Source organism: Sinocyclocheilus anshuiensis, unplaced genomic scaffold, assembly GCF_001515605.1.
Source record: "Sinocyclocheilus anshuiensis isolate Anshui unplaced genomic scaffold, SAMN03320099.WGS_v1.1 scaffold1896, whole genome shotgun sequence".
Taxonomy (NCBI): Eukaryota; Metazoa; Chordata; class Actinopteri; order Cypriniformes; family Cyprinidae; genus Sinocyclocheilus; species Sinocyclocheilus anshuiensis.
The window spans coordinates 218,267-244,142 of NW_015558694.1; the positions used below are offsets into that span (position 1 = coordinate 218,267).

The 25,876-nt window shown below is 41.0% G+C and overlaps 1 protein-coding gene across 1 annotated transcript in view; it reads right to left on the minus strand.

Annotated features, from left to right (window-relative positions):
• LOC107681348 (reelin-like) overlaps positions 1–25,876 on the minus strand; it is a 106,978-nt gene that overhangs the window by 79,869 nt on the left and 1,233 nt on the right. Inside the window, exon 2 of the mRNA XM_016477624.1 lies at positions 11,258–11,365. Within this exon, the coding sequence (XP_016333110.1) occupies positions 11,258–11,365 (108 nt within the window). The remainder of the gene's footprint in view (positions 1–11,257; positions 11,366–25,876) is intronic.

Sequence of the window (25,876 nt, forward strand, 5' to 3'; positions counted from 1 at the left end):
CACACACACACACACAGACACACACACACACACACACGAACACGCACGCACACACACACGCACGTACGCACACACACGCACACGCGCGCACACACACACACACACTTATATACTTTCCACTGCGTTCGATAGCCTAGTCTGAGATTTTCACGCCAAATGGCCTCTAAAACGAGAGGAAAGATGATTTGGCGCACAACAGATGGGCACGGGGTGGCACAGACTGGCACGCATGATGCTCACTGCTGCTCATTAAAATGCAGATTCATAATTTAAACTCAACACATATTAGTAGAATAAAGCACAATCTGACTCATTACTGTTAAAGGGATAGTTCACCCAAAAATGAAAGTTCTGTCATTAATTACTCGCCCTCATGTCGTTCCAAACCCGTAAGACCTTCGTTCATCTTCAATAACTTTGTCCTCACTGCCTTTCTGGGCCTTGAACGTGTCAGTTCTGTTGCTGTCTCTGCAGGGTCAGAAAGCTCTGGGATTTCATGAAAAAGATCTTAATTTGTGTTCTGAAGATGAACGAAGGTCTTATGGATTTGGAGTGACACAAGGGTGAGTAATTAATGACAGAACTGTAATTTTTGGGTGAACTAACCCTTTAATCTCAGTGTTGCTATGTCTCAGGTGGTTGGTTTGGCAACATGTACGGAAGTCATTGACAAATGTTTTAAAACTGTGAAAATTAAACGCTTTTTAACAGCTATGTGAACATGTACCGATCTCTAAATGGAAAGTGTTTGTTCCTATCAGTAATTAAATACATTATTTAGTGTTTTCAATAGAAGTGTTGAGAGTCTGTTGACACTGAAGGTTTGTAGGATGTTTGGTCATCTATCAAGTGTCACTTCAAGAAAAGAGGCTTTCTTCTCTCCATCCTGAAACCTCCTGCGCCACCCATGCGCCTCGTCTCCGACTCTGAATCTCAGCGTATAGCTTCCACTCGCTCAGAACCGGCTCGTCATCCATCATGCAACAGCAGGGTATGAATATTTATTAATCAAACATACAGTATGTGAACGGGCGGGTTAGTGAGATCTAGACGTGTCTGGCCTTCTCAGGCCTTCCTAGAAAGACATACGAAGAACATGACGTCGTTGATATAGTGTTGCGTTATATGGAATCGCTGGCCAAAAGTCACTTTGTTCCCCTGAGAAACTGACCCGGGGTCAGAAACTGGAGGTCCAGAAGCTTCTCGATCACTTGGCAACCCTTCCTTGCTTTGCCATTGGTCCATTTCATAATCTGCCAATCATCCTACACTGCCATTGTCATGGCGATGACAGAAGTGCTCTTTGTGTTGCCAGGAAGAAGCTGTGTGCCCGACTCAGAGACGCAGGAGCCCGGGGCCGAGGGAGTGGGGGCCGACACAATGCAGAGAGGATTATTGGCCAGAAGACAATTCAGCCACCTGGGAGAATATGTGTGTGTGTCTGTGTGTGTGTGTGTGTCTATAATCACCAATCATATTTATTCACTGCTGCATACATGCACTGAACTACGGCTGAGGCCCTTTGCACTGCAGTTGTTTTGCTCTTGATCTTTTCACTTTCTGAATGTTGAACTGTGGACTTGGATCTGCACCAGCCGCCTAATGAGCCGTGACACTATAGAAATACAGTAGAAACGAGTGAAGGGTTTTCTGGAGCAGATCCCAGTGAATCTGAAAAAATCTTTTAATCTACAGCATCAGCATTCTGTCTGATGACAATAGTGTTTCTCTCTAATGTGTCTTTGAAATCATTAAGCATCGTTATCATTACTATTACCACACACAAACATCTACTGCAGCTGTGAGGTGACCTCTGACCCCTGACCTTTGACCCCAACCGGTGCTGGGTCAATCATGATTTGTCTTTGCAGCAAAAATAATGTTGTGAAGCTTGTAGATCAATAGTTCATTATAAAGCAGTTAATTCGGGTCATTTGATTTCATTTGCTGATGTCTCGTAGCGGAACTGGAGCATTTCTCAGTTTCTATCACTCAACATCCCATCGGTCTCTGTGCTTCTCACAGACGTGCAGCGGTCGGTCCCGGAGCAAAAACCAACAAAATAATCAGCCTTATTACGTCTCAAACACAATTGATAATTCAATATGTGTAAAAGCAACAACAGAACTGAAATGAAAAACGATTAGCATCTTTCCCAGTCAGAAGGCTGAAGTCAAGGAATGAGTCAGTGTTGTCCAAGTCCAGTCGCAGACCTTCTTTGATTACGTGAAATCACGTTTGTGACTTTTAGACCTCCAAAGCACAAAGACCATCTTTCAGCGTTGGTGAAAATTTCTTCTCTTCAGTAAAAATCTGTTTTCTTACTTTTTAAATGATGTGGAAACTTGGCTGGATACTTTGACTTCTAATTGATGACAGCAAGAAAAATATCTCTTTACTTCTTACACTTACAGATGATTCTAAAGCTCGTCATTGTCTCCTTTGATTCTCATCTCCTGTCTTCTCTTTCTCTCTTCAGCTGAAATGCCATTAACTTTTGTCTGTCCATCCATATCCATGTTTTGTCATGCTTCTTTATCAGATTCATGTCCTCCACTAGTTGCCACTCCCCTCATCTCAGAATGGCCATTTCAGTGACTTTCAGAAGGATTCGCGATCAGAATAAAGTTGAGATGAAAGACAGAAGTAATGTCAAAAGTCAGCTGTAGTGCCAGAGGGCCAGTTTCGTCACTGACGCAGCTGAAGCTCTTTTGCCTCTCCTGGGAGGCATCAGCACTAATTTGAAGTTTAATTTGACGTGACTCCTCGGCTAATCGTGCGAGCTAGAAATTAATTAATCGGACTTGACTTGTGCTAATTTGCGACGGCCGCGACGCAGCGTTCCCTTCGGAGGCCGCAAACAAACAGGAGCGGCGTGGCTGGTGGAGACGTGTTGGTGACACGAGCGGCTGAGACAGGTGGACGCGGGCAGGCCTGGAGAACGCCTCGCATCTGAAATGCTTTCACCCCGCATGGCCTCCGGGACGCCGGGCACCCGCTCATGCCAACAGCCGGTGAAATGTAATTAACAAATCAAGACAATGTTGCCAATAAGTGAAAAATGTATTTTTTCCAACAACATTTGGGTCACTAGTGCCCTCATGGATGCCTTATATAAACTGGATGACAGGATGGGACGCTCGTGATGGATGGGCTTTTAGAAGCAGAAATTTAAGGACGGTTTTGCTTTCAACTGAGCCATTTAAAGCTTGGGAAAGTGCATCTCATTCCTCCTCCATTAGGAGCCTTTCTCTAGGGCTCTTCTACTGTTATCTTCAGAGGAACTTTAAAAATTCATCAGAAAGTGAAAGTGCATCCTAGAAAACATGTAGGTCTTCACGACAACGGTAAAGAACACAAGAGAGGCGGAAGAGGGATGTGTGTTATCAGTGCACTGTGATGAATGGAAGGACTGTATCTATACTGACTAACTGGCTGCGTCTCAATCAGATCCTAGTTCAGTAGATCACTGTCTCTCAATCACAAAATCCTTCCCGTGCACTGGAACATTCGCTTCCTAAAAATCCCACAATGCACCGAATGTTGAACTGTGGACTTGGATCTGCACCAGCCGCCTAATGAGCCGTGACACTATAGAAATACAGTAGAAACGAGTGAAGGGTTTTCTGGAGCAGATCCCAGTGAATCTGAAAAAATCTTTTAATCTACAGCATCAGCATTCTGTCTGATGACAATAGTGTTTCTCTCTAATGTGTCTTTGAAATCATTAAGCATCGTTATCATTACTATTACCACACACAAACATCTACTGCAGCTGTGAGGTGACCTCTGACCCCTGACCTTTGACCCCAACCGGTGCTGGGTCAATCATGATTTGTCTTTGCAGCAAAAATAATGTTGTGAAGCTTGTAGATCAATAGTTCATTATAAAGCAGTTAATTCGGGTCATTTGATTTCATTTGCTGATGTCTCGTAGCGGAACTGGAGCATTTCTCAGTTTCTATCACTCAACATCCCATCGGTCTCTGTGCTTCTCACAGACGTGCAGCGGTCGGTCCCGGAGCAAAAACCAACAAAATAATCAGCCTTATTACGTCTCAAACACAATTGATAATTCAATATGTGTAAAAGCAACAACAGAACTGAAATGAAAAACGATTAGCATCTTTCCCAGTCAGAAGGCTGAAGTCAAGGAATGAGTCAGTGTTGTCCAAGTCCAGTCGCAGACCTTCTTTGATTACGTGAAATCACGTTTGTGACTTTTAGACCTCCAAAGCACAAAGACCATCTTTCAGCGTTGGTGAAAATTTCTTCTCTTCAGTAAAAATCTGTTTTGTTGCTTTTGAAAAAATGTGGAAACTTGGCTGGATACTTTGACTTCTAATTGATGACAGCAAGAAAAATATCTCTTTACTTCTTACACTTACAGATGATTCTAAAGCTCGTCATTGTCTCCTTTGATTCTCATCTCCTGTCTTCTCTTTCTCTCTTCAGCTGAAATGCCATTAACTTTTGTCTGTCCATCCATATCCATGTTTTGTCATGCTTCTTTATCAGATTCATGTCCTCCACTAGTTGCCACTCCCCTCATCTCAGAATGGCCATTTCAGTGACTTTCAGAAGGATTCGCGATCAGAATAAAGTTGAGATGAAAGACAGAAGTAATGTCAAAAGTCAGCTGTAGTGCCAGAGGGCCAGTTTCGTCACTGACGCAGCTGAAGCTCTTTTGCCTCTCCTGGGAGGCATCAGCACTAATTTGAAGTTTAATTTGACGTGACTCCTCGGCTAATCGTGCGAGCTAGAAATTAATTAATCGGACTTGACTTGTGCTAATTTGCGACGGCCGCGACGCAGCGTTCCCTTCGGAGGCCGCAAACAAACAGGAGCGGCGTGGCTGGTGGAGACGTGTTGGTGACACGAGCGGCTGAGACAGGTGGACGCGGGCAGGCCTGGAGAACGCCTCGCATCTGAAATGCTTTCACCCCGCATGGCCTCCGGGACGCCGGGCACCCGCTCATGCCAACAGCCGGTGAAATGTAATTAACAAATCAAGACAATGTTGCCAATAAGTGAAAAATGTATTTTTTCCAACAACATTTGGGTCACTAGTGCCCTCATGGATGCCTTATATAAACTGGATGACAGGATGGGACGCTCGTGATGGATGGGCTTTTAGAAGCAGAAATTTAAGGACGGTTTTGCTTTCAACTGAGCCATTTAAAGCTTGGGAAAGTGCATCTCATTCCTCCTCCATTAGGAGCCTTTCTCTAGGGCTCTTCTACTGTTATCTTCAGAGGAACTTTAAAAATTCATCAGAAAGTGAAAGTGCATCCTAGAAAACATGTAGGTCTTCACGACAACGGTAAAGAACACAAGAGAGGCGGAAGAGGGATGTGTGTTATCAGTGCACTGTGATGAATGGAAGGACTGTATCTATACTGACTAACTGGCTGCGTCTCAATCAGATCCTAGTTCAGTAGATCACTGTCTCTCAATCACAAAATCCTTCCCGTGCACTGGAACATTCGCTTCCTAAAAATCCCACAATGCACCACAAAAACCAGAGAGCGATGATGTACAAATTCTTGTCATCGAGTATTTCATTGGTATTTTAAATCAATACTGAAACGAGGGATTTCATGAGAATCTGTAGTGAGAGCACAACACTGGGCGACACTCGCAAAGACAGATGCAGCAGAACTGCAAAAATGAATAAATCAGTTTTGATATCCAAACCGAAATACAATATTTATGAAATGTCATCAATAATCTGCTCCTATGCTCAGGACACTGTCATGATGTTCCCGTCTTGCGTTACTTCCTGTCTAGAGTGCCATTTGTAGTCAACTTGTAGTCCTATTGTTTCATTGGTCCCCTTGATTGCTTCCCCAGGTGTGTCTTGTTACATTGTCATCTTGTGTATAAATAGCCCAGTGTTTTAGTCAGTCTTGGTCAGTCATTGTCTTGGCTATGATGTAGCGTGTTGTCCTTAGCCTTGTTCTTCCTGCGTTCTTGTTACCTGTTCATGCCCTGAATTTTACCTCTTGTTTATTAAACCTTACACTGCTAGCCTTTGGATCCTGCCTCTCCTCTTCCGTGCATCAACACGTTACAGACACACTGAACCATTGGAAAATAAATGAGTTTTGTCTACATCGTGCAGGAGATGTAATATGGGTGCGGTTCGGGTTGTGGTTATTATGTCAAATGGGTCGGGTACAGAATTAAATGATTGTTGCTGTCAAATAATGCAGGACTTTGATGTGGGGGACGCAGGGGACGCAGTGTCCCTCCACTTTTAATAAAATGTAAATTCGTTCCCAGCACTTTTCTCAGGCAAGTGTGTTCACATAGAGGTTTTCAAGGGTCAGTATGAATAAATCTAGATTTAAATGCAAAGAGACAAGATAGTTTATGCATGACCTGCCGTTTTATTCATTTCCAACACGAGGCGATGTGAACATTATGGAGCGCTAAACAGACTCGTGCAGTGTATGTTTAATTCATACTCGAAGCCGGAGGGCGCTCTCACGCAGAAAGACTAAAACTGACTATATAGCATTAGCTGCATCTCGTTTCAGAGGCTGCATCCTCCGGAGGTCACATTTGTTGGTTGCATATGCCATTAAGGGGTCTCATTTAAGAAAAGTAACGGTAATAAAATTGACTCTTGTTCCATGTGAGGTGTAAAATACTATAATTTCTTGAGACCACCTCAATGACGATTGTGGATGAAAAATGCGACTTCCAGAGGACACGGCTTCCAAAAAGAGACACAGCTATATAAGTAACTTGTGACATGCCAGGAAATCCCTAAAATGGACAAAGGCATCCAGCTATAACTGTAGCTAAGGTGAATAAAAAGGTTTTGACTGATGAAATGTGAATAAATACACGATTGTGACAATATATGGTTTATGTATGTTTTTATGTCATCTCCAGGTAATAAAGTAAATGAATAATGCGGTGCTAATTGTCGTAGTATTTATTACAGTATAGAAACTGTTCTGCCTTATTCTGTGATTAAAAATGGGGGGGGAAAGTGTTTGCAGTATATAAACCAACCATAAAACTGTCATTAGGAAAATATAGGAAACATATTAGAGGATACAAATGATTGGTTATTGTCCAGCAGTGTATTTGATTTCTCAGCCAATTAAAAGTAAGAGATAAACAAAAATAAAACCTCAATTAGACAAAAATCATCTGAAATGATGACTACAGCATTAACTGCATTCATTGTGCTCAGAACACGTCCTTTAATTCATAAACACTGCACAATTACTTTATTTGTATAGAGAAAACTGACTGGAGGACTTTAAAAAATGAGGTAAGTCTCACAAACTCACAAAGTGTGGAGTGGATATGAGAAATATGGCTGATGCTTATTTACTAAAAAGGGAAGCATTTACATGAACACACACACATTGGACTTATTTGATACACTGCTGTAATTACAAGTTATTCATGTACTTCATAAGCCTAGTCCAGACTGCTTATACTGCAATTTGGAAAAATTTTCATTTTGTCCATTAATTTTTGGACAAAAAATAACGAGTGTTTAGATGAAAGAAAACAATTCAGATAAACATGCAAAACTTTGGTTGGGTTTAACTGGATCACGTCCCCTGCATGCACTGTCCCTGCTCTCTCTCTCTCTGCTGGCATCTCTTAATACTGGCAATTCTCTAAATACATGCAATCAAATGCACCACCACTAATGAATTAGTTAGAAATACATTTCATGCATGCTCCTCTGAGAGTTTACATTTAGTTATTCTGTCACTTAATTTTCCTGCATATATGTTGTTTGTATGAAATAGAGGGGAAATCAGATATACAGCAGTATTTTATATTATATGTGATACATAACGTGACTTTTTTTGTTACTTCCAGTCCCAGCTGATCCCTGACTTTGTGTTACTTGAAGAAAAAAATTAATTACAGCATGTTTCAGATAACGGTTGCATTAACGGTCATGAGTGTTTACAGGCTATATGTGTTTTACAGCACTGAGTTACAGAGATGCATGTGTGAAATGTTCACCAGTGGGTGAGCAGTGATGTGTGTGTGTGTGTGTGTGTGTGTAGCTGAGGGCCTGTCAGAGGAGGCAAAGAGCAGACTGATCACAGAGCTGCTGAGCTTTTGAAGTCTCTCAGGGACTGACAGCTCTTCAACCCCATGAGCGCACACACACAAACACACACACACACACACACACAATGTGAACCAAGAATGATGGCATAAAGCAGCATGCAAATGAAAGCAGAGAGAGTAAATACAGGAAATGGCACCCACTCCTGCTTCACAAACACTCTCTGTTTTACTCCATTTTTTCTCCTTCACTTCATCCACTCCATTAATACATTGTTTTTAATTATTTTGTTTCTTTTCACTGGATGTGATATTCACCCTTTCATAACCCTTTGGGAACAGACGGTGATAATGACACTGGAAGAAACTACAACTTCTGGCAAAGAAGCTGCAGTTTGTAATTCAATTTGAAACTTAAGACTGTTCACATTTATTCAATTCAATTCTGGAACAAATGTAACATTTAACATTAATTTAGGTGTGAAGATCCATTAGGCAGACGTGATAATCCAGTCAGTTATTCATGTTAACACTGAGGTTCATTTGTTATGAATGAAGCATTATTAAAATGTTCTGTTTTCATATGAACACACATTGTAAACACAGATGCACAAACCCATAAACATCATACTGACAGAGCTGGACAGTAACTGATCACATCTGGATTACGTAATCAGATTCCAAAAACCAAGTATTACAGTGTATTACATTTTATAATGCTTATAATAAGATTACAGTTATTTTTTTTATGGATTACATGATAAATCATTCCTAATTTAATGATTCTACCTAATTCTTATTTTTTTCTCTTTTAAATTGTCCTTTCTAATAATCCTACTGTCACACCATTTAGCTTTGACTATATTCACAATATGGAATAGTCATGTAAATGTCACGTAAATACATTTATGATTTAATTAATAACTAGCGTTTTATCAATTCACAAACCCACTGCAGTTCTTACATTAAGCCCAGTTTGGGAAAACCTGGTTTAATGTAATGTTCAATGCACTTCATGATGTTGATATCAAAAACAACAACAAAAAAAGAGGAATATATTTTCATTCTCTGTTGGTTTTTTTTTATTTTATTTTTTTTATATATCAATATGGTATATGGATTAAAAAAGTAATCTAAAAGTGATCTAAAAAGTAGTCAGAATACATCACCTGAAACAAGTAACCTAGATAACATTACTAGCTACAGTTTTCATCGTGTAATCTTTAATCAGTAATGGACTGCAATTTGTAAATAATCGACCCAGCTCTGTATACTGACATGTATCTCAAAAACGCATCATTTCCCTTTCCTTTGAAAATGATAAAACACACGTCAGGAAAGTGACACCAGTGTCTGTATTTCTGTCGTTCTTAACGTTTATCCCATCTGACATCTATTACAGTTAGTGCCAGTGTGTTGAATCCATCCTCATAAATCCAGCATTTGACATCAGTGTCATTAGTCATATGACATAATAAAAATATAAACTGTAAAACTGAGTAAAGGTATGAGCGCACACACATCTGTTTGACACACAATCCTGCAGCGTCTGCTTTATCAGGTGGTAATAGTGTGATGTAAACTGCTCTGAACAAATAGCATGGGATTTTAAGAATAAAGCCCAATCTGTAATGAGCCTAATTTACATCGAAGGGGGGCGTGTTTGCATGGAAACGAATGTCAATGATTTAATTTACATACTGAAGGAGCTGTTTACACCTGCTTACACTAGCTTGTGGATGATTACTGAATGAGACGCAGAGTTTATGCTGGATAACTTTAATAATAATTCTCCCCTCAGTGTTCAGGGTCTTCTGTGGCTTCGGTGGCTCGAGTGGAGATGAAATGAGTGTATATGCTGGTGTCCGTCATATTCATGTGTGGAGACTGACCTGTACCAGACAGTACTGATGAGATGAAAACAGGTTTAATGATGAAAAACTACAAGAAGGCCTATGTATTGCAGACTGAGCTTTTCACACTGGGCTGTGTCTGAGATCGGTTTGGTAATCACCAATACTGTTAGTTTCGGGCAGCTGTGACACAAACCTTACATTGGGTGCTGGTGGTCTAATAAATTAGCTAAGCACTGTATATATATATATATATATATATATATATATATACCACATCACAGCTGCCTCTGATACACTGCACTGGCATCATCTGCTTTCATTGTAACTCATTGAATCTGTGGAGGGCACAGAGACGACCTCAACAGAGAGCAAGTTTTCCCAAGCGGGACCGTAATGGAACTGCCGCGGATTCATTGGAAAGTTACAGAAACATCAATGCGGAGTTAAATTAACACATTCCCTTCTGGGATTAATTAAACTTGGCATAAAATGCCATTCAAATTATTTAATGGAGCTAACTGATCTTCTGAAAGCCAGACGCTGGTAAGTGGACGCTAGTCACCTAGATAGTCACCAACTACGCTTAATGCTTGGCCTATGAATATTAATAGATTACATAGGCGGATGTTCCAGGAAGGTTACCTAACAACGTCACCAAATTAATATTCATGAGTCCATGTCATGATTTCATAACCAGCTCTGCTTCAAAACTCACCTATTGAATGTTAGGTGTATTAAGGCGCTGTTCTAGAGAAAAGAGATTTGGAGTAGTTTGCATTATGAAAATCCCAGTATAAATAAAAGGACAATATTTATTTCTGAACAATGAGAAAGAGCAGGGTCTTTGATTTTTATAAATTCTCTCACTGTAAATAATCATCAGCCCCGAACAAAATCCTGCAGCTCTTCAACGAGTATAAGATAAGATATGCTGAGAAACTGCAGTGTCAATAAAATTCCTTGTTGAATAATACATCCTCAATATCCATTTGTTTTCTCGACTCAAGCATAAGGTCTGGATTATGTGCATGTTTCTGTCTTCTTTACCCGCTCTAACCTCTTTCCTACCAAACAAACCCACTTCTAAGAAAATAAAAGCCAATGTCCACATTACACAAGCTCTCTTAGCACACACATAGAGGAGAATATCAGAGCAAGCTCTCAAACAATGCTCCAGTCCATCAGTTCTGCTCTTATCTGACACATGATGTGCAGTACATTCACTCTCCTACAAACCCTGTAATGTCTGCCCAGAATACGCGAGTGGACTCAGCCCAGGTGATGAGTATTCATTGATATAATTAGATTTTTCTCTTAATCTAATTTTAGGCTCATTCGAGACTTACCGAAGCCAAAGGCAGGAGACGCAGGGATGGGAGACGACTGGACAGAAGTGGAGGTGTAGAGACCGGTGACCAGCAGCCCATCGAAGTAAGTACTGGTGGAGATCGTCACTGCAGACACACAGAGAGAGAGAGACAGAGGGTCAGAGATCCAGCAAAAAATACTCCGCAGTGATGACAAATTATCACAGTGAAGTTAATTGTGAGAGGCCTTTTGGAAAAGTGCTTTGGTACTCATAGTAAGAAAACAGTTAAATGGATTTTCCATCTAAAAGGTCTACTTCATTATTGTTTGAGGGGAAAATGCTCATGGTGCATGGGAAGAAATCTGTTCAAACTCAGTACAAGATGTGGTGAGCGCTGGATCTTATTTGGATCTCACAAAATCCCACATTAGGTCAAGCAAGCAGTGCCTCTCACAAAAATCAAGATGTGAGTAAATAACGTATGGTACAAAAATAAACCAAGCAAAATTACAAAATGAATTCGTTCTAAAGTACACAGTCCAACAGGCAGCAACAGCAGATGATGTTTGGGAAGAGGATGCGTCTCTGGGCTGACAGTGCTCTCTCTGAGGTCCTATAGCGTGGGGCGAGTGACAGGTGCAATGTCACATGAGAGAAGGCAATGCCGCAATCACAAAATGATTGGCTCATTAATCTGTCAGTGCGATACACCACCTATCATGCTCACAAATGGTCTGCAAATCCACATAAAAAGCATCAAATGGGAACAGAATATGATTTTATATTGGTTCCTCAAGTCCATCACTCACTACTCAGTCAATTACAATTTCAATTAAGCACAGATTTTTAACCGCTACATACGGCACATACGCTGCCTTAGTAAATGCATGCATTGCTCCAAACGTGTTTCTCATCGATTTGTACAAACTGAGGAATGAGACAAAATTATTGTCTATAGTAATCAACAGGATGGCACAGATGTGGTCCAGAGACACTGAATGGAAAATAACCCAGAATCTGCTCGAAGAGAGCAGATGTGTGTCCAGGAGGCGAACGCAACACCTCACCAGCACAGACGGCAGCCATCAAAATGACATGATCGCATGGTGAAGATGTCACTGAACACTGTGAGAAAATACACTTTAAAAGAGTGTGAGATTGACAGAGAAGAGGGGAGAGACAGACTAGACTACCTTGACATTCTGAGTCTGTAGTAAACATACAACAGCAAATGTAACCAAGACCAAAAAAATGCTGCTTAGTCAATATAATTAAAATGAAAAAGAGCTAATGAAACACCATTCTTGAAGATTTTCACAACTTCGTTTCATTGCATGCTTTTGTTTCTTTTGGCATTATAATGTAGCATTGCTGAAACTGGGCAGAGTGTTTTTTATCCTTGGCTTGGGAGAGTGAATGTTGAGGTTATGTGTTATTTTAATTATGTGTGTTTTTCAGCAACATGACAAAAGAGCAGACGTGTTTGTGTTGAATGCTCTGTTATGCTGGAGTTGCTTTAGGTTGAAGAGTGGAGCTCGTGCTTCGGTTGAAGATGCATACATGGCCGCTGTCCACATCTCAATTCATTTCAGTTTTTGAGCGCAGTAAAAGCTCTTCGTTCAGTTAAAAGACTGAGTACTTCATGACTAGACTGGTAATTGTTGAGACAAGCATTTTTTTCTGACAAGAAACGTGGTTCAAAACCACAAGCCAACAGCAGATCCGCTCTGAAAGCCTGCTGCGGGTTTAACCAACTCTTTGACAAAATCCCAGACAGACAGATCACGAAATAGTCAAAGAAAATCATCATTGTTAATAATATTAGTTCTAGTTTGATTATTATTTTACAAAAACAAATTACTAGAGACTCTCGCTGTTTCTTTCTTTATGAGTACTCAAGGGAGAAGCGTGAGCACTCTGTGTGTGTAAGAGTGTGTGTAGTTTGTCTAGACGTGGATACACTCCGGATTAAAAACATATCCCTCGTTCCTGCCTCTCTCCCCCCATGCCAGCTTCAATAATTCATCCTCTTACTGCCAGTGTAATATCTAGTCCTCTCTCTCTCCATTTTTCCTTTTTTTTTTTTAACTACATCATTCCTTACCTCGCTTTCTAAATAAGTGCAACTCAGTATGTACGGATCAGGGTGATCGCTTTACATCCAATTCATTCACATTTATTAAGTCATGATATCAATGAGAGAAATACATTGTGGACATATTGTCAGCGCATGACAAATTCAGTCTTTTCTTCATGCAAAGCTATCGTACAGTTTCAGAAGACAGTGAATATAACGCACATAGTCGTATTGGCTGCATTTAAAGTGCTTTAATAGTATTTCTATCCTTTTTGGAGTTTAAAACAGCTTAAAACATTTATACAAATACAATGAGTAAATAACGAGGGAATTAATATTGGCAGAATTGTTATTTTTGAGTGAACTATTCCTTTAAACGTCAAGAAAATGCACATGCATGTTGACAAATCCAGAGCCCAAAAAGCGTTCGCTCTCCTCACACGAGGCACCTCGGGCTCAAAGCATCGCTCCCTCAAGAGCGCAGCGCTTTTCATGCAGGAGAAGCATTCGAAGGCGGGTGGGAGTGCAACGCGAGCGATTGGGCCAAGAGGTTATTATGAGCAACAAACAGCGCGGTGGAGGAAGGAGAAAACAGGGATGGAGGGACGTCTGGAGAGGCCCGTGAAAAAAAAATGAGTGATCGATGAAAATGAAAGACGTAAATAATTCAGAAATCCATCTGAAAGGGGAGCAGAAGTGGGGGAAGGGAGGAGAAAAGAGGAGAACCTGGTAAGAGTAACTCATAAAAACAGACGTATTCACCTGCGGGGGTTTACATGCGCACAAAGCTGCGCTTTGATGAGAACTCTTAACATTCACTCCACACCCGCACACACTCAAACTCTCCCGATGAGCAGTATTTGACTGTCTTTAGCAGAAAGAGAGATGACGTGCCGTTGGGAAAGAGAGAGGTGCAGCAGGTACGCCAACGCAACATAGTAAATGTCCTGAAACATGCCTGCCGTTCTCCAGTCTTTGGTGTGATCTCTTCCATCTAGTCTTGTCAATCCAGCCATTCTCTCTTTGTCTCTATACCGTCCTGCCCATCATGCAATATAGATGGTGCGATGAAGTACGCCTCATTACCAACACTCACCGCCACGCTCCTACTCAACTATTGATAAACCTTGGGCCTGGAAAGCATCTCTGGACTCGCTGGCTTTAACAGAAGGGGCTGCTTTCTGTTGTAGAAGAATACCAAACAGAAGACAAAGTGCAGGAACGACGTTTCTCGAACCGTTTTCTGAAAGAGGCTGTGAGCCACTGAGGTTCAGCAGGTTCAGGCATGGATGGCTCTATATGTGTGGTGCTGTCATCTGAACAGCACCTGGTGGCACGCTTAACGCCAGACGCAGGAGCAGAAGAGTGAAGCGAGAGCAGTTGGCAGGGCTGTGCATTACCTCACTCCTAGTTAACAGCATGGCAGTGGAACTAACGCCTGCCAGCGTGTGCAATGAATATCAAACCTTAATGTGCACGGGCATTCGTTTGCAACAGTCGCTCCTAGTCAAGCAATTTTATTTGTACAACATCTATATATAGCTACAGAGCAGCTACTCCAGTAAGCAAGGCAAAGAAGGCTGTTGAACAGAAGAAGAAAAACAACTCCACAAGCAAAGAACCTTGGGAGGAACCAGACTAGTGGATAGGATCAGAAACACAGATGAGATGAGATGAGAGTATGGAACCAGAGAGTTCTGGATGAAACCCGCTGGGGATTGGCCATATGAGCTCCTGATTCTGTATATCACAAACATAACCGTTATTCCAGCCTGTCACACCTGTGACCCCTCCACAGATTTAGGAAAATGACATTTCAGCCATAAAAGCCACAGTGCCATACTTCCACCTCTGTGTAGGTCAGAAGGTACAGGCGCTCGCAATATGAAAGAAACGTAACCCAGGAGCCATCTGAGCTGCATTTGACATCCCACTGGAAACCTGGTGTGCCCTTGAGAAGCCGGAAGCGGGGAGAGGCCACCAGCAGCGACTCGGGCCATCTGTTTCCCCGGCCGGGCCAGTCTCAGAGCCATCTCTCTGCCTCTCGGGCTGAATGCTGCTGAACCAGAGCGGTGCAGCTGAAGACACCGGGCTGCACCGTATCAATCAGCATCGGTGTGGAATGTGTGATGAGTTTACGTGTGTCAATGACAGCTGGATAGCACTTATCAAACTGTGATGATTCTCTTGCGTAACCCTGTAGCGCCTCTCTGCCCTGCTGGCCGCGCCATCTGCTGTTGCGAGGGCCTGTTGCTGTCAAACACGCTCGATCGCTCTAACAAACACTAACAGGTCGGCTTCCTGAGTAACAGCTTCTTTAATGATGCTCCTAACCTCTTAATAGATGCCAACCTCCCTTCACATTTGCTCCAAACACGAGTACAAACAAAACAGAATGAGGAAGTGATTGTGTCATTTTGATGTTTGCTATTCCATAAGGAAAGTCAAAAGCTTACAACATATGAAACAAGCTGCTTTTATAGAAAACCAGCTTCAGATTGCACAGCCTCTGATCTGGTTAATATCTAACTTGAGCAGAATTCTGCTTTGCACATGTGACACTAATGAGAACTACAATAACAACATTTCCTCGGACCATTTGACCCAAGATAGCTGAACTGAGCTAGAGAGGATTTTATTGGGTGAATAACCAAGGTTAGGCTTGTTATCAAATGGCTTGCAATAATATGTAAGCAGCGTATTCAGGCATCAAACTTGTTTTCCGTTTCTTCAACTCTTGATACACCACATAGCCAAAAGTAGATGGAAACTCCCTTCTAGTTTGGCTTTTCCAGTCATTTTGTAATCTTACACATTCAAGTGCTTCAGACTTTGTTTGTGGAGTTGGTTCTTTTCCATCATGTCAGTGCCCTTGTGCACAAAGCGAGCTCTATAAAGAAATGGTTTACTGAGTCTGGTGGGGAAGAACTGGCCTGCACAAAACCCAGACCAGAACCCCAACTGAAAAAGGATAGTCTGCCTTTTTGTTTCATTGGGGTTACAGCCGGACTCTGCTGGACATTCGTTGTCCAGGAACAGGGTCAGAGATCTCCAGCTTATAGGGACACCACTGTAAACCTCTCCACCCCTAAAAGATGCACAGTAGTACCTTAGAATAGTAACATTTACCCTTACTACAAACCTTTTAGGATTAGATAAGGTACAAAGCATCCTTTCAAGGGTACTGCTCCAGTGAACAGGTCAGTGCCTGACATCACTGATGCTCTTGTATCTTAACCATTTAATTTCAAAAGCATTACAAAAAGCATGAATGCCTCCCTGTGCTGCTACAGCAGCTCCCGCTCTCCTGGGAAAGCCTTTAACTGGATGTTGAACACAGATGCAGGGACTTGCTCACGTTCAGACACAAGAGCATCAGTGAGCTTTATTTTCTAAGCTGAAAGGTCAAGTCAACAACAACAAATTCTTACCAGCGACTACCATTGATTTGTGAAAGTGCACAGATGCACACTGAGGAGTTAAACACATGAACTGAAAGTGAACTGTATTTTGTGGACTGTTTCCTGCAATCGAAAAATGTATTCATGAAATGCACTGACAGTATTCAAATAGCGAGAAGAGCTACTGGAGTCAGCGACAGTCTTCAGTCACTGAAGCTTCATCCCTGTGAGTGTGTTTACGCCAACACAGCGTGACGCTGAGGAAAAGGGATTCTAGGAGCGTGATAAGCAGAGAACTCGCTGCATTAGAAATGAACTCCGCAAATAAATCTGCTCTAACCCCTCTTTTAAAAAAACACCCAATCCATTTGCACTGCTGTGCTGCTTTTCTCTTTCCTCGTGATTGAAAATGACAAAACTAACAAGCATTTATGAGAGGGAAAAAATGAGAGTTTTCAGGATTATTCAGTTCAGGATCTCTGCCAGCACGAGCTTGAATGCCTGCGCTCAGCAAGATGACTGTAATCACTTCCATGTGCTCAAAAGCTGCAGCAGTTTACAGTTAAAACAGGCAATGCAATGATGACAGACAGACAGACAGACAGGTGGATAGACAGATAGATAACCTTACACCTGTTGATAAAATACTGTCTCTCGCAGAAATCAGGAAATGTCTAAATGAGGTTATTTTGGCTCTTCTCGACCCCTGACACACACCCACACAAGCCAGAACATTTCCTTCTCCAGAGCTGCATCTATTCCTCATGGACAGATAAAACTCTCACAGTCACTAAACACCCAGAACTCTGCTCCATAAACACACTCCAAACACACTGAGGAAACTATTGGGAATTTCATTGTGAAACACAGAGAAACTCAGCCAGGGCTTGTGTCGTGTTTTTCTTTATCTTCAGTCAGCACAAAGCACAGCTGGGAAACAGCTCTCACTTGCAGTCTGTGATCTGGACACCGAATGAAAATCCTTCATCGTCGGAAGTTCGCACCAAACTTCACAGTCAGAATTCTCAGTTATTTTAGTGAAGCACCTTTTTTCTTTTTCTTTTTAAAGTGGCAGTGTTTATAAACTGTGTTTTAGCTCAGTGGTTGACTGACAGATGAAGGCTTTGACCATCGCCCAGTGTGGCTGAATTAGAGATGATTTTGGACTTTGGTTTATTTAGCGTCTGAAACAGATGTTGAGAGCAGGTGTAAACCATCGTCACAAACTAATGCTAAATTATCAAAAGGATCTACCCTGGGAAATATTTGGTTATAATATAAGTGCAATATAACCTTTTCAGTACACACATCTGAAAAACATGATTCCTGGGAGAGAAAAGATCTGTGTATGAAACAAAAGCACAGACGAGATAAAAGAGAATAGTAAATCGCTTTCACCTGCCTTGCTCTTGGCGCGGCCCTTCTTAGGTCTGATATTTCAAACTGCAGTTTTTATGAGCTCAACGCTGCACATTAGCACATTATCTATATTCCACTCATTCACAGAGTATGCAAACATCAGCCACAGCTCAGTTACACTGGAGTGCATTCCTCTATTGAAAAATTCATTCTTTTAGTGTTTTGCAAGTAAGATCCACCAATACCAGGCAGTTCTGCCACACTGTTCCCCAAAACTTCCAGCATATGGAAATAATATTCTCTGTATGATTGATTGTTCTGTCTCTACACAGAATGTCTTAAATACTGCGCTGAACTCAGTTTCAAGCATTGAGTAACTCTTCATCAGAGGGGTTTGTGGTTGAGGGACCCCTGAGTCAAAAGACAAACCTCGCTTATTTATTTTTACAGAAAAAAAATCTTAAATGAAGAATAAATTATACTCCGAGATGCCCGGCTGTGTTATGCAGACCCTCAGGACTAATGAAAATAAAACTACAATGATCCATCCGGGCAGGCATGAACTAACAACGGTCTCACCTGTTAGTAATTGCTCTTTTCTATTTATATTGTTCTCCTTTTTGTAAAAATTGTACCGTGACAAAGGCTTGTAGCCGAAATGCTGGTAACAATAATTTTAAAAAAGCCTAAGTGAGAATGAACTAATAAAGAACCACTGAAAAGCAACTTCAACTTTAACTATGCATGAATAATCTACATGCTAGATACTTAATGCATTCATTAACATTTATGAGTAAGCTCAATAAAACAGGCTCAGAAGAAAGAATGGAAACTATTTTGATTTTGAACCATGCATAATTTCAGTATTGTCATAATTTAAACTAGAGACCTGCGCGGGACGGATTTGTCAGTCCCGCGCCCGCAGAAATATATCTTATCTGGTCCCGCTCCCGCCCGCAAAAGCCCGCATAAAAGTAATCTATATAGATTTGTTTTCAGTACATCGAAGAAATTTACATGAAACTGTTCCGTAATATCTCCTAAGCTCCACAACATACCAGCATAAACGCTCCAGATAAAATATTTGTTATTTAGGCTAAGCACCAACATTCACAACAGAAAAGCAAGCATGGGCTGCTGTGTGCATGGTTTGGCATGGCAGTATGCGAGCAGCGCGCTTCCTTTATTATCACTAAAAGCTGACATCTCAGTCTCTCTAACGGGTTGTTTTCTGCACGCTGTCAGATGTGAAATCCTACACGATAGAAGCACCAGCTGATTTAATATTAAGCACACATCACACTGAATTTCCTAACTATAAATTACATCAAAATCACACGATTACACCACGATATATCAGAATCTCTATATGCTGACACATTACACATCACGGCAGCCGGCTCTAGTCTGCGTTGCTCCACTCCCAGTAAAACCGGCTTGAAACATGCTAATATTTGTGTAAAGTTATCTGATGACCCAGAACTCCATGTGTTTCTGCTCTCTTCCTGAGAAGATGCATGAAACCACTGGATTTCATCATTCAGAGCTTTGCTCATACTTGAGCCTTCACTAGATATGTTTACATGCACTATTTTCATCAAACTGAATGAATCCAATCTGATTTTAGATTCTGTTTAAATGAACCCTAAACATTGCAATCTGATTCCCATATTTGTTTCCATGTGCATTGCATGTATTCTGAACAAAGCTTCAGCACATGTGCAGTGTGTCAGTGTGTTCAGAACTGGAGAAAGATGCTGTGATAACATCACTGGAGCTACAGCGAGAATATCTGTAGTCTGCCTTGATGACATATCTGAATGAAAGCTGACATACTGTCCATGTCAAAAGAGCTTTTTTTTTTTTCATTTGTAAATATTCAATCTGCTCCACTGACCAGTTCGTAAGATGTAAATAAACATACACACGTTCATAAAATGCAAAACATATGTAACGATATGCAACACCCGCACTACGCATGTGCAAGTCATATTCAAGCATTTACATGCTTTATTTTTTCCTGTTGACCAGATTCTCTGACTTCACTCAGATCGAGCTCTATCAAATCGATTGAGGTGTTTACACGAGGGCGTTTCAGTCTGATTGAGCTATTAATCTGATTACAAACAGATTATTTGGGTGCGTGTGCTGTTTACTCATAACAGAATGATACGTGTGGGCTGAACTCTCACAAACAGTTATTTTTGTCTAGAAAGCAAACAAAGTGGGAGAGCTAATTACAATAACCACTCTCATTTCCGACTATTGTTGTTTCACACAGAACGTGGCCTCTGGAATGTCTTTTGGTCGCTTGAGGTCAACAGCTCTCAGGGTAATGTTCATGAGCTTGTGACAGATCTGGAGACGGCAGCTGGTTTGAGAGCTGATGAGTGAGGGCATGGAGAGGTATGGGACGTTATTGGTGAAAAACGCAACCATTGTCATTTGGTGCGATCACTCCACTGACATGATGCACACAATCTTAAGTATAAAGACATTTTCTGATCCCTCTTCACTTTTCTCTCAACAAAGCAGAAATGAATTAAATGCATCTATTGATTTTAAACAGGTACAAGCTTCCAGCGTCACAGTTCAGTCTAATCTGCCGGTGAAAGGCGCTCGAATGCTTCAGCGCTGTGGTGAAGGTCTGAATGTTATCAGCTGGAATGACATGCTGCCCGAGGCTGCGATTACAGGCGCTTCAGAATCAGCTGAGCTTTCAGGACAGACGAGGAACATGTCAAATTACTTCACCAAATGATAATTGCTGTAACTGATACTCGTTTCTCTACAGTAGTTCAGCCCATACATTTACAAACACTTCACAGGTGCTGGCTATTGGGAGTTTTATCAGCTCTAGTCTGTCGTGTGTTAGGAAAACTTAAGAAGACACACAACATTTTTGCGTTAAGACTAAAAGAGTTTGTATGCTTCTGGCTGCAGTTTCTGAGTAGAGCTGTGTGAAATATGTATGACCGTGAATATAACGGTAAAAGACTGTAAAAATGCTACAGTAAAAACCTGTTAAATGGTTAACGGTAAATTCCCCTACTATATACGGTGAAAAACTGTATTGGACATTACATGTCATTTTACGGTAGTATACCGTTTCTGGAAGTGAAAAAGACCGTATCATTTACAGTGAATAACCGTAAATTGACATTCCCAGAATTCCCTGGGTTACATTTCAAATTTGATGTTTTTTTTGTTGAAATAACTATGTTTCTTGTTAGTTTTTTCTTATCAGTTTTGTACATTAGGGTTGTATGTTACACATAATGTTGTTAAATGAATGTTTATTGCATTATTTCAGTTTCATGTGTGTTACCGTTATGGTGTTTAGTGTTTGTGTGAATGACACTGTGCACCTTCTATATATGTTATTATTATCAGTGAATTAAAAAGGTACAAAACAGATTTCAGTACTTCAATAGGTTGGTATATTAACATTATTTCAGTTAATGAAATTACGGTATTTAACCGTAAATTTAAGTTAAAACCATAAACCTAAAATGTTGCTACTGTATTTTTAACGGTAAAATTCCGGCAATTTACGTTTTTTTTACCGTAAATTTTACGGAATTTCTTTTTACAGTGTATGATAATACAGAAATTGTTGTTTTAATGATGGGTGAGCTAACATTGAGTATGTCACTCACTTCACAAAATCATGCCTTGATACTACATCACAACATGATGTAGACTATTAGAAAGCAGTCAGAATGACCCCGGAATTCAGACAAAATGTCCCTGTATGAGTTTTTGTCTCATATTTATAAGTTAAACAGTATCACACAAGCAAGACTGCTGCTTTCCCTGAATATCAATACGATTGCAAATGTGATATTGATTTTATACAACAGTTCAATAAGCAATATTTTAATATTTGGAGTTACGTTCTAGACACATATTTATCACAATTGTCTGTTTTTGCTCTATTTCTCCAAAGAAAATACTTACAAACAAGCACAGAAGCACATCTCAGAGCGACACAGAGCGGCACTTCGTTACTAAATGAATCTGCATTTTGAATGAATCGGGTGTCAATGAATTAATTGCCCATTCCAAAAGAAGTCACTTCATTTCTGCATGAATGACCCATTTAATCGCCAGTGATTACTCTTTCAATGACAATGAGGAGCTTGAACGTAAACTGATTACAATTTTAGAGGAGCAATTCATAATCTGTAATTCAGCGCTAACAAGCAAAACAACGACGACCCCGTGTTCAGCAGCCCTGAAGAACATTTCGCTCATTAGAGACCACTGGATCATTTCATTTCTAAATGCAGAGACTGAAATGGCTGCTTGGAAAAGCTTACAGATGGCCTGCAGGTTGCTCTGCACACTGGCATCATCGCTGGCCATTTTGTATCGAGTTTAATGACTACCTGGCACAGTACTAGCATCTCTCTGGCATGTTCGACTGCCATCCTCACTATCCAGGGTGAAGCCCATGGCCAGATGCATGGGATTAATCCTGAGCCGTGTTTCGCTGTCACATTCAGAGCCAAACAGCCAGCCGTCAGCGCAGGCCCTGCCCATTAAACAGCTATCACATTATGCAGAAACCCATCACAATGGGCTGCAAAACAATTCATGAATTATTGCATCATAGCTTTGGAAAGTATCTCGAGTGAATTCATTTGGTTCCACTGAGAGGAGTAATTTTTCTTTATTTAATGCCTCACAAATGTGCAGTCTGAACTTGTTCAATGTCAGAGAATGGGCTCTGTAATCTAAAACGCATTTTATAACTGAATCTGAACTGCTCACACCTGGTATTAACATCCTCCGAAACCTTTCCTGATCCAATTTCTCGAATCACTCATGAAATCAGAGACCCTCCCCTCCATTCAGTCAGATCACAGCTGCTCAGGTGTTAATATGGTTTGTAAACAGGGCCTTAATTAGCTTCACCTTTGAGACTCTCCTGCATCAACAGACGGCAAACATGTGATTCTGCATTACATCTGCTAGACGTATTCTTTAGAGTGTTTGCTCATCTGCAATACGTCTACAGGACGTTTCCTATCAGATGTCAAATAGACGTTTAGAAGATGTCTTGAAGATGTTTATGATTTAGAAACAATGTAAAACTGACATCTTACAGACGTCTATCAGAGGTTTGTACACAGCAGATGCTTTCCAGATGAAGCGATCTTTAACAGACGTGTGCTATCTGGGTGAGTGCGGTTGTTCACGGTTGTTTGTGCGGACTGTTTTATTACACTGCCAAAACGCATGCGCACGTCACTTTACTGCCTGATTAAGTGCGCACCGAGTCTGAGTTCCATTGCAGCCGAGCTCAGAAGGTCTCCTTCAGGTAGTCTCGGATTCGGTACCCCGGTGCGCCCCGGGTCTGCATGGCAGCTTTCACAGAACCGTTTTTTTCATGTGAAGCATGGACTGCCAGTATGAAAGCGCCCTAAACCTCAAACAAGCTCACATGCATTTAACGCGTTTAGCCCTGTCAGGTGTTTTGGCAGACGCGTGTGCACTTTAATGCATTTGAGACGTGATTTCCCAGCGCATAACTTATATTTGTCGCTTATATCCTTATCTGTAAATGTTAGAAAGTCACAAGTATTTCCATTTTGCTCAAAAGACAGTAGCGAGTCTCCATTAAACTTCACAGACTTCAGTGAATGAGCGCCGGCGCGCATGCGCGTCAAACCCGGAACGCTGTAATTCTGATGAAAATATAGGCTGCGTTAAATAAACATCAAACATTACATTTAGGTTTAAAGTGCTACATTTAACACACGTTACTGTATTTTCACGAGAGCAGTAGCCTAACTGTACATGTGCTGTTGTTTTGCGGTATAAATGTAAAATAATTAGTTCAGTTGAGTGATGTAACAAAAGCGTTTCCACTGATACATTAAAAAACAACTGTATTTTCAAAAAGAGTCTTGCATGTGCCTTAAGTTCTGTCATCTTCTACATGCAGGAGACACTGATAGATTCCATCATTTGGGTGTGAAGACCGTAAAATAAGTGCCTCGTTAGGCTGCAGTCAGCGGTCCATTAGACATTTCATCTGTTTCTCAGTGAATGTGGCTGAATGAGAACATGAATCACACATTAGTATATCAATTCACAAATAGCATAGCATACTGAAATTCAGATCTGATTTCCCACGGGACGTTAGAGCGTGTCAGACTGAGGCTACGGAACGGCTCAGCATCATATTGTAAAGCTCGTCAGTAAAGGAGGTGCACATCAGAAGCCCATCATGCAAAGTAGACAGAAAGAACAATGGTAAGTTTTATATCATATTCAGAAAACTGCTCAGTGTTGCATCTGCGATGATTTTAGGAACATTAAACATCAGAGAGTGTCATAAGAGCATCCTTCACATATCATGATATTATGATACATATCACATATTATGTACACATATTCCTGCAACCTCAGTTCTTCTCAATATTTCCTTTTTTTCACAGTTTCAAAATTACCTTAAAATATTATTCTTTTGTTACCACTGCTTTTCTTTTCTTATTTACTTCTATTCCAATATAAACAATTTCTGTCGATGGGCTTGTAGAACAACACATTTCATTGCCGACACTTCTGCTGATTTATTTGAGAAATAAACTTTGACTTTGATTTTGTCTCTAAGCTCAGAAGGCTCACGCGGATCACATGATTCACATCTATTGATTAAAGATGCAACTGGCCTCAAGCCATGTAACCTCACTCCTAATGAAGTACACTTTAGGAGCAGGCTATATTTTCATCAAAACCAAAGATAAAACATGCATTGCATTTTTAGGACATGCCTTCACATCACTCGGTGTGATGACTTCTCATCTGAATATCATGCCAAACAGTAGCCTTATAACGAAGACATTTCTTTGTAGACATTTCACTGATGTTAGCAGTGTAAAACATTGCTCTGTATTTTCACACTAACTCACGTAATGTGTGTTATTGTCCAGTCCATCATTTACAGTGTTCACTGCATTTCTGTCTGTCCCGTTCAGTCTCTCAGCATGATTATCTGTGTATTTGTTTCCAGAACGTTGATACTCGTTGTCTTTCAGCCTTCCATCCCCATTAATCCCCAGAATCCTCACGACCCCCGAACACACAAAGACACAGGCGCCTGTTTGAGAATGAACACGTCCCTGTAGATCTCGCAGGTCTGGATAAGGAAGATAAAGCTGAGAACACAAGACCTCACGCTTCTCTCCTCACACAAAGAACAGCGGCCGCTCTTCACAAGCATCAAAACACCAGCAGAAAGCAGAGTTGAGAGGAGAGCAGATCAGCCTCTGAGACACGGGCATGCTTTACATCCAGCACTTCAGATATCGTGACAGTAAAATCAAGAAAACTGAGACCTGTGGCATTTACTTTATATTGCGGCTTTGTGTTTACATGAGCAGAGTGTGATTGTCTTGATTACAGGAGTTGCGTGTAATGTGTTGATCCAGAGAGTGTCTCTCTTATTCACATATACTGTGGCTGCGCTGCACCTGTTGTGCTCTTGTGAGTTGTTTGTGAGAATCTAGCGCTTTTGGCCTCAGGATAAACCACCCACACATGAGCGCTGGGATCACATGGCACAGAAGAACGGAGAAAAGTGGAATAGAGCCGTTCAACTTCACATCAATACTTGTGCTCAGTTACATAAACACAATCATCTCACTCACACACAGACTGCAATCTGTTTTCACACGCAGCAGCTGTGCTTTTGCTGCTGGTTTTGCATCCTTACCTGCAATTAAATGTGTTTTTAAAAACTTTTTCAGACCAGGGTTATTATAGTTACCGAAAAACTAAAACAGAAAACTAAAATTACTAAAACCAT